Raw genomic sequence first — 10,190 nt, forward strand, 5'->3', positions numbered from 1 at the left:
TCTTAATGGATCCGCATGGTGGTGCTGTATCACACAAAAAATACGCATGCTGTATAATCTGTTGCAAAGAAAGAATTTGATATTGTACGTAAGGCCTAATTTAATTTTTGGAAAGTATTATTTATTTTTCCTTTTTTTTTCCTTTAAAGAATGTCCGGACTACAAGCAGCGTGTGCATTTAATAAAAGACTTAATCAAGCAGTTGCCAAAACCGAACCATGACACGATGCAGGTCCTTTTCAAGCACCTCAGAAAGTAAGTAAAGTCGACCTCAAGCTTTCCTCTGGTTTTCCCACACATAAAACAGCAAACCCAGCACCTGCTACTTGTAATAGTATTACTTGCTGCTTATTTACTCATAGTATTGCAGTGTGTTATGGTTATTGCTCTAGTGGCATGAAGATATATGGTCGTGTATGTACTTGACCTCCCATAGTTCTCTAGGATGTCTAGTTTCAGATTGGCACACGTTAACCAGTGTTAGTGCTTGAAGGGTTTCACGCTGGGAGTTGCGCTGGATTAGAGTGTCTGCTGAATGAATGTAATGTAACGTAATGTAAATCATAAAAAGGGACGAGGGGAGACCACGGAGCTTGGAATTCTGGCCCCCAGTGAGGGCCGTTTAAATGAGAAATGACCGTCGCCCCTGGTATTTTCTAACAGCCCCGGGTGTGTGTCATACCACAGGATGTCACAACAGACAGGCCTGCAGCCACAGGCTGGGTGTAGCCCCCCCCCCCCCCCCCCCCCCCCCACGTGCAGAGCGCACTGCTGTATTCGGTTATCTCCCTCCCTCCCATCCATTAGTTCGGCGCCCCTGGAGGCCCGCCAGCTTCATCATTAGAGTGGAGCCTCTCCAGCGAGGGGGGGAGCCACTCGATATGCTGCCAGCCACACAGGGGCATGATGGGTAGATTGATTGAGCTGCTCTTGGGTGCGTCGGAGTGGGAACAGGGGGCGGAGCTGGGGGGGGGGGGGGGGAGGGGGTTGTTGAGCGTAGCTCGATCAGGCAGAGGCGCTTGGTGCTGAGGTGGAGGTGTGGAGGGATGGGTGCGTGGAGGTTGATTGTGAGTGGGATTTGGTTGGAGTTCTCAGACTCTGATAGTCATCCCTAGCCGTGTCCTGGCTTTTGCTGACGTGATGGCAGGGTGTCGTTTGCTGCCGTTTTGAGAAGTGATCCATGACATGACTGCGCGTAACAGTGGAACTGGGATCGGCACCGCAATTTTGCGGGTTTGAATGCCACAGGCACACAGCTATTAAACCCTTCAGCAAGGAACGCAGCCTTCATTACACTGTATGAACAGGCACCATGTAAAAATGTAAGCTCTTAAGTGAACCTGGGTACAGGTGCCCGTTAGGCAGATGAACAATTGAACAGATACGGTTTATTGGTTAAACTGTCAGTGGCAGGTGAAACAGCTGGCTGCTGATTTGCTTTTGGTTGAAAAGTGCACAGTGTCTGTATAATGTCCGGCCAATCAGATTGCACAGGGGGCGGAGCTCAGAGGCTCTTCCAGAATGACATGGCTCTGTTCTCCCTTGGTCATCATGTGGGTGTGGCAGGGCTCTGTCTTTCTAGTGGGCTTTTAGTGAAGTGGGGAGGAGCACCGTTTGTGGTGGGTTGGGGTGGGGGGGGGTCTGGGGAAGGAACAGAAGCTTTTTCACCTCTTCTTGACGGAGAGGCTGACAGGTCACCACTGAGAGTGTGAGTGATGAAAAAGTGAGCGAGTCAGCTCTATGGCTAATCTCCCAGGTACCGTGAGTATCTGTGTCGTGTGGAGACAAGGGAACCTTATCCCGGCCCAGTGTGTCACGCTAACAGAATCGTAGTGCTGTGACAATACTGTTGTATGCGTTGGAGCTGTGTGTCATAGCTGTGTCAGTGCTAGTGTATGTGTCAGTGCTGTGTCAGTGCTGTGTCAGTGGTGTGTCAGTGCTACTGTACGTGTTGGCAGTGGTGTGCCAGTGCCCTGTCAGTGTTAACGTACGTTTTATGTCTTGCTGGTAGGAATACTTCATCCCACTCAAAACACCATTAGTCACAATGAAAAAAGAGATCTGTATGAATGAACTTACCTCTGGTTCATGCACAAGGGTGGACTACATATAAAATTGATGCATTGTACTTTACTGAAATAAAGGCGGCATAATTGGACTGAGTTTCAAATCTTGTAAGGCTTAGAGCTTCCCACCCCTCTGTCAGGTTGCCTTCTACATACGAGTAGGTGTGCTTCTTTGTTGCGCTAATTTAGTCCCACCTATTCAAAAGCCTGTCTCTCCACCTGTGCTTCAATTGATGTAACCCAGGAGCCAACCGTTTGAAGACGGGGGGCCCTGTGGACCATGGCTTAAATCTCCAGCATACAGAATTCCATTTTCGCAAGTTCCATTTGCATTTAAATGATGGCGAGATGCTGCCTCTCTGGCTCTCTGCTGGGAAAGAAAGATTACAGTTGACATTTTGTCTCCAGCAGAAGAGATTTCTGCCCTGCTAGGATGAGATGGAGTGGCTGAGCAGGACCTGTGTTTGAGTTTTAAAGTATCTTGTCTGTAAGCTCCATACTGTACCTCTCTCGCCAGCCCCCGGGCTGATGAGTTGTGACACTTCTTCCTATCAGGATGTGTAGAAAGTGACTCCATTTTCCAAAAAGCCGCCCCTTTCGGTCTGTCGTCGCAAGCCTCGCCTGTCATGCAAAATAAACAACAACAGCGGCAGCGTAGCATAGTGGGTAAGGAACGGGGCTTGTAACCAAAAGGTTGCTGGTTCGATTCCCCGCTGGGGCGCTGCTGTTGTACCCTTAGGCAAGGTACTTATCAGTTAATATCCAGCTGTATAAAATGGGTAACGTGTAACAAAAAACTAACCTATGTAAGTGGTCTGCTAAATGACAATAATGGAATATAGTGAGAATGTAAAAACGAAAATGTTAACATCCTCCCCCCCCCGGTTTCTCCTCTTCCAGGGTGATAGACCACGGAGAGGTGAACCGCATGACCACCCAGAGTGTGGCCATCGTGTTTGGACCAACCCTGCTACGGCCTGAGACGGAGACGGGCAACATCGCGGTCCACATGGTCTACCAGAACCAGATCGTCGAGCTGATCCTGCTGGAGTACGAGAACATCTTTGGCAGGTAGAGCCGGCGTCGGACCCGTGGGAAACAGCCTTCTGCCAAACTTTAACCCGAGCGATCCCAGCTCCCTTGCGCTGCGGACCGAGCGAATTTAAAGAGCGAAAATCTATGACTGTAATAATAATGATAATAATAATTAAATATTAAGTAAAGAGTTTAAAAAGGAACTGAAACAGAAGACTTTGTTGACTTTGCACTTAACGTTTTTGGAGCTACGCATGTACAGTTTCCGTTTTGTTTTCGGCTGCCGTTGGGGACGGCGTGTGGCGTCTGGACAAGCCGCGCGGAGACGTCGAATTGAACTCCCCCTACGATCGCGACAAGTTTTAACATTCAGGTCGACTTCCTGTACACTGGATTCCCGTGGCCAGTATGGGCGACTCCGCGGCACATATCGCTGGTCTGACTGAGAGAAACAGAGAGGATCATGGGAGAGGTGTGAATCTGGGCTCGGCCTTAAAAAAAAAAAAAAAAAAAGAAAACTCTCCTGCGACCCAAACAGATGTTCTGAAAGAAGGCGCCGTGTGCACACCAAGAGGAGACGCATATCCTACGTGCTGTAGGGTAAACTGGTGGTTGTATTATGACATTTGATTCTGGAATAAGCTGAACTGGATACTTTCACAGTGTTGTGAAACCATGACTACTGAGCTCCCGGAGGGAGGCCTGGGTGGCAGACGTCGGCCTGGGCTCTGTCGGAATGGCCCACCGCACAGCATCAGTATTAAAAGTAGGGACCAGCTCCTCTTCCTCTTCCTGGAATTGTGACCGCATGATGACCGGGGCGACTGGACGGGTGTCTCCTCTGACCTCCCTTCTGCACATCCAGAACTGTGAGCCGGGAGATCTTCAGAGATCTCGCAAGGATCCCACAGAGGTCACCGCGGTCAGAGAGGAAACGGTCATAGCGATCGCTGCTGTCACAGTGGTCTTCGTGGTCTCTGCGGTCACAGTGGTGGTTATGGTCACAGTGGTCGTTGTGGTCTCTGCAGTCACAGCAGCCTCTGCGGTCAGTATGGTAGTGGTGATCACAGCAGTTACAGTGGTTAGCGTGGTCACCATGGTTACAGTAGTCTCCGTGGTTGGTCATTAGTAGTGATCACTATGGTCAGGGTGACTATGGTCATAGTGATCACCACGGTCACTTTGGTCACTGCGTTAACAGTGACATTCAGCAGTATGAAATGTGCAAGAGTGTAAAGATAATGTTAAATGTTTGTTAAAAAGGAAAAAAAAAGCAAAAAACCTCTTGTCTCCCTTTAGTATTTGTACAGAATGGTCTTGTATAGTTTTCCTGAACTTTGTAAGCCTCTTTCCTTAATGGGTGGGCAGCAGACAGACGCGTCTGAATGGGGGCCACTTAGTGAAAGGCAATATTCATCTCTCTCTCTTTTCCTGGAGATACTGGCAGCGGAGGCAGACTGCGCCTCAAAAACAGATCCCTAACGTTACCTTTTCAGATCAATACTAACTGTGTGCTCCTTCTGGCTCTCAGAACATTTCTCTTCTCTGCTTCTTTTAACTCTTCTTCTTTTAACATTTCTTGGTCAAACATGAACTGTTTTTGAAAAGAAAAAAAAAAAAAAAAAACGGTACCAGAAATAGTGTTGCATAGGTTTGTGGTGATAGATGGTACAATGGCAAACAGCATTAAAGGAAAAAAAAAAAAAAACCGAACATATGTACAGCTTAAGAATGCACAACGGTGTAGCGAAAACCTATTGTACAAATCTCTCGTTGTAAGCGAAGTATGTCTGCTTTAACAGTGAGCAGTAGCGGCTGATAAATTTCACTTTGATTTTGTATGATATAAATATACAATGATATAGACTGGTTATGAGAGGAGGAGCTGCGTTTGGAAGTGTATATGTGTTTGGGCGCATGGTCAACTGCACATTTTTTTGAATGTAATTTTCTAGACTAACTGCTGTTTGTGACACTGCTATGTCTAATCTGAATAAAGAAAACGGACAAGGCTGGCTCTTGTGGTCTGCATTTTCCTGGTGTTCAGACGTCATGGATCATCGGAACAGTTCACAGTTCCATCGCTGAATACCGAAACCAACATACGGAAGAAACCAGCGTCACAAACAAGACTGTGTTATGCTGACGGGCAGGTGTTTTAAAGGTAGATCTGGCTTCAGAGAAGCCAGTGGGAGTAAAATCATTGGTACACTTTAGAGCACATTAAGGACATTGCTTTGGGCTTGGGGTCCTTGTTAGGTAGATGTTCTGGATGCACATTTAAATTTAATATTTAGTCATTTGCGGATGCTCTTATCCAGAAAGACTGATGATGCAGAGGTGTGTAAGTGCTTGTGATACGGTCACATGAACAATAGTATACACAGAGCTCTCATCTAAGTATGGGTCAGTGCCTCACACAGTACTGTAACAACCGGTGCTGACCACAGTGTGCTACAGTGATGAATAATCAGAGCAATTACTGTCAAAATAGAGTAATGCCCTATAGTAATATACAAGAGAAAAGCATGAATTAAGTCTTATATCTAGGTAGGAGGGGCCAAGATGCAGTCTGAAGAGGTGAGTCTTGAGTAAGACAGCCAGAAACTCCTCTGTCCTGATGACTGTGAATGTATATGTGTAGCGTGTCCTATGCACTGGGGCACTGTCTTAATCCATTAGCAAAAAATTTTAATGGTAAGAGTATTGGTGATTGTGTAGCCTAATAGGGCTGCTCAATTATGGCAAAAATCATAATCACAATTATTTTGGTCAATATTGAGATCACGATTATTTAACACAATTACTCATTGACTTTGGAAACGTCATTCATTTACTGAACTTTAAAAAAAAAAAAAAAAAGTCTTTTTAAAACACTTTCGCATGTACGGTCACACTGGTGTGATTTGCCATGTAATGTGTATGCTAAAACCGGTGCGATTAGAACACTAGATTGGATTCTAGCTAATTTTAACTTTGAGGAAACGGCGATTTAATGTTAAAAAATATAGCAAATGCCAACTGAAAACTATGAGAAGCTTAATAACGCTAATGAAAACATAACAAACCATGTAACGTAACACGCGCACTACATAGCATAAAAATAAGTTACATGCAGAAGGGTTAACAGTGGATTTTCTTGAACTTTAAATATAATTCAACTGAAAAACAAATAAAAAAATAAATGTAAAAAAGGTAATGATAGGTAAAGGTAGAGGTAAAAGGTAAAGGTAACGATCATTTATTTTAATTATCTTGATTATCTTGTTTTCATAATCGTTGGAAGCCAAAATCGTAATTGAAAATAAAATTCAATTAATCACTCAGCCCTATTGTGTAATACATTTCACTTATGACTCCGGACTTGCATTCCTCATTTCCAGACAGGCGTAGGGTTTGTACCTTCACTGGATGTGCAAGTTCACAGATAGATATATAGATATAACTGTTAAAGCCCTTCCTATAGGAGATGGACCTCTGACAGTGTTTAGCCTATCAGTCTCTCCAAAGAACAATAACTTCCCTCATGTCTGTATATGCGGGTGTGGACAGAAGTGACATGGCTCTCATGTGACATATTTCACTCTAACCATCCTCACTCCCTGCAGTCTTTCTGGAATCTTCAGCCCTATTCCTCAGTCTGTATTAGAGATGTCCCGATACCACTTTTTCCACTTCTGATACTGATACCGATACTGATGCCAATATTGTATTCCTCACTCTGTGTGGAATATAATGTTTGTAATTTCCATATCGGGTGGCAGAAAGCAGACTGCATAGATCTGTTCGTGCTATTCGAGCATTCGAGCCAAAGAGCCGGTTTGCCCTATTTTGAGGCAGAACAACGCGAGAACGATTGTGCGGAGAGAGCTGCCCACACTCGATCCACCATCACTGGCAACGCTGTGAGCGCTGGAGCGGCCTGGTTTTTCCTGTGGTGCACTGCGCCAGCAGTCGGGCAGGAATAAGATGTGGGTTGAGAAGGAGAGGGCTGTGTTCCAAGCTGCCGAGAGAAGGCCAGCAGTGGGTAAGTACCGCTTCTCCTGTGCGCCTCTTAGCAACCCCCACCCAGACAATCTGGGACATCACACCGGGGTTGGTCAGGGGCAGCGTGACGCCCCTCCTCTTGGAACCTCCAGACGTACCCAGTGCACCTCCAGTTACTCACCCGTAAACCCCTCTGTTGTGTACCTAAGCACACATCAGCAACTTCAAGTCACCACACTGAGACCAAATATACACCAGATATGTACCACATACATGTCAAACATATACATACCCCACCAGACACATGCCCTATCCCACATACTCCAAATTCATGTCCCTTGTCCATACTACATGAAGACCATCTTTGCTCTCTTTTTTGTGTCAGGCACATTTTGGGGGTGTGTGGGGGGGGGCATTTTTCTGCAGTGGTAATACATGTGTGTTGCTCAGGGGTAGCTGACACTACTGGCATTTAGCAGGTGCTCTTATCCAGAGCGACTTACATAGATTACAGTTGTATATGTTATCCATTTATTTATACAGCTGGATATTTACTGAGGCAATTGTGGGTTAAGTACCTTGCCCAAAGGTACAGCTGCAGCACCCCAGCAGGGAATCGAACCTGCAACCTTTCGGTTACAAGTCCTCCTCCTCAATCACTGTACTACACCGTCGCCCCAAGATGTCTGTTGTCCAGCTTAATTTCCTATTGTATTTGTTAAGCACCATTGGGTTAGACAGGAGGTGGAAATGTCCAAACTACAGACATCAGTGGAGCCCCTGTCTACAGGCTCTGTGGCTCTGACAGGCCTCCTTGCTGAGAGCATACCTGTGTAGGAGTTTGAAGGATCTTCCAGTGGTGTTTGGTGCTGGCGGAGGAGTGAGCAGAGTGCACAGGAAGACACACCTGGTCCTCATTAGACGAGAGTCTCAGAGCAGGAAACTGCTGACGCTCCAACCTGCCTATCACCCGCTCACGCACTCACTCGGAGCTAACTGCTGATGATACAGAGGCGTGAGTGTGTCCCCAGGGCCCGTCACCTCAACACCCCCACTCTCTGACCGGTCCCTCAGCTCCCTTCCTTCGACCCCCTTCCTCAACACCCCCCACTGCCATCTTTTCATTACATCCTTGTCCCGCTTAATTCCTCCTGCTCCTCCCTTGACCCCCCCCATCCTCAAACCTCTTCCTTGATTCCTAGCATCCTTCAGATGTCTGTCAGTCATTTGAATCCTCCATTCAGCTGCCCCCCCCTCCACTGCTCCCTTGACCTCCCCCCTCAAACCCATCTGTCCATTGCTAACATGACCCTGCCCACCCCCCGTCTGAGCTGTATGGATTCCCAGCTCATCAGTGACAGAGACCGACGAGGAGAATATAACCACCTGGCACTGATCCAACTCCCTCTGCTTGTGGGCCATTCGCACTTATAATGAAGCTCGCCTTTCCTCATTCCCAACCTGGGACTAGGTGAAGTATCTCCACAATGCCCCCCCCCCCCCCCCCCACGCACAAACACTGCATTACCTGTACAAGGTACCATAACCTTTAGATAGCCTGCCCTTTCAGAAGTGCCCCCCCCCCGCCCCCCGGGTCCTGATGAGGGGGCAAGATGACTGACAGCAGAGTCGTCCCCCCCCCGGTGTGTGACATCAGCTAATTTCCCTGCAGCTCCAGAGCTTCGCAAGCCAATAAAGTCGCTAGCGCCCACAACTCATGAAATGAGTTTATTGATTGATTAAATTGGAGCCGTGTAAATAGGCATTGTGTTTACGGAGGCGGGCCTAATGCTGTCTGTCACCCCCGTGCACTCCGTAATGACGGATTGGATTCATGACACTGACCAGCACTGCGACGATAGTTCCGTGCCCCCCCCCCCTTCTTCTCTCCCATTGTGGCAGGAGCGTTATCGCTCATTAGTCAGTGCCCGGCTGGTTCCTCGGGCCCAGGGGTGTAATTGACATGTAACAGGATAATTGCGCCATTGCCAACCTCAATTAAAATGTGCGAGGCGTAGCGCGAGCCGAGCTAGGCGGTGGCGGCTGCGGCGGCCAGGAGGCGAGCTGGGTGACAGGGTCTTTGTGCGTTTCCTGCAGGATGTGGATTCTGGCGGGGGGGGGGGTCGAGGTGGTCTCACCAGGCAGCGTACCCTTCCCATCGACGTCCCGCGTGAGAGGGGAACATCGACATCATAAAGCTGTCCCCTGGATCCCCCCCCCCCCTTCTCCCCCTGGGAGTCGGGGCTCTGTGTGACCAATCGCGGACGCAGGTTGAGTGGATTTATCATCACCCGCGGCTCGCGGTGGCAGTCTCTCGGGGGCTGGCTGATATATGAGGGACAGTCCCGGCCAGGAGCTTTCCAGGGGCTTCGCTGCTCGGAAAAGGGGAGGGGTCCGTTGCTTGGATTCTCACCAGGTGACCTACACCGAGCACGCTAGCTCTTAAACGCACAGTGCTAGATCTCACTACAATGTATCTCCCATGTTACCCCAGATCTTCTATTAGAACAAAGAATGAAAATGGAGTTCTGTTGTTCTTTTGTTCTAATATGATGTCATGCTTGATATGTTGCACGTGCAACGTGGGCTCATTATAGATCTTCACCTCCCCTCTCTGTCACACTTTGTCTGACAGCATTGTTTATTTCCTGCTGATTGTCATTTACACGTTTCAAAATGAGACGTCCCTCCACTCCATCACAAAAATCAGCCTTGATACTTTGAGTGATTGCAGATCGCTGGTTCTTACTTTCATAGGGGGTGTTCATTAACAGAAGGAGAGACTGTTAGTGGGGGGTTTGCATCTGTAAGTGAAAATTACGAAGTATGAGGATGATTACGATGGGGTAGTGTTAGTTTGTATTTTTACCTGTGTGGACTGTGGATTTGTTTTCCCATCGCGGGTCTGAAAGTGTGTGATAAAAAATTAATCAAACCACAAACTGTAAAAATAATAAAAAAAAACACTTGAATTTCCAAATGAGAGCACAATTAGCTCAGCTGAATAATTCATGAGCAGGTCTGGAGTCTACAAGACCCTGAAGCCCCGGAGGACTGAAGCCTGAACCGCTCGCTACCCCCTCTCTGTTTTTTTTTGTGGTG

The 10,190-nt window shown here is 47.5% G+C and overlaps 1 protein-coding gene across 4 annotated transcripts in view; it reads left to right on the top strand.

Moving 5' to 3' along the window:
• Window positions 1-3,819, top strand: part of LOC118772656 (rho GTPase-activating protein 12-like) — an 85,245-nt gene extending 81,426 nt beyond the window's left edge. For all 4 annotated transcript variants that reach the window (XM_036521181.1, XM_036521182.1, XM_036521183.1 and 1 more), the window contains 2 exons: window positions 150-255; window positions 2,967-3,819. In XM_036521181.1, coding sequence (XP_036377074.1) covers window positions 150-255; window positions 2,967-3,141 — 281 coding nt within the window. In that variant the 3' untranslated portion in view covers window positions 3,142-3,819. The remainder of the gene's footprint in view (window positions 1-149; window positions 256-2,966) is intronic.
• Window positions 3,820-10,190: the final 6,371 nt, after the last annotated feature.

Source organism: Megalops cyprinoides, chromosome 2 (genome assembly GCF_013368585.1).
Source record: "Megalops cyprinoides isolate fMegCyp1 chromosome 2, fMegCyp1.pri, whole genome shotgun sequence".
NCBI classification, from domain to species: Eukaryota; Metazoa; Chordata; class Actinopteri; order Elopiformes; family Megalopidae; genus Megalops; species Megalops cyprinoides.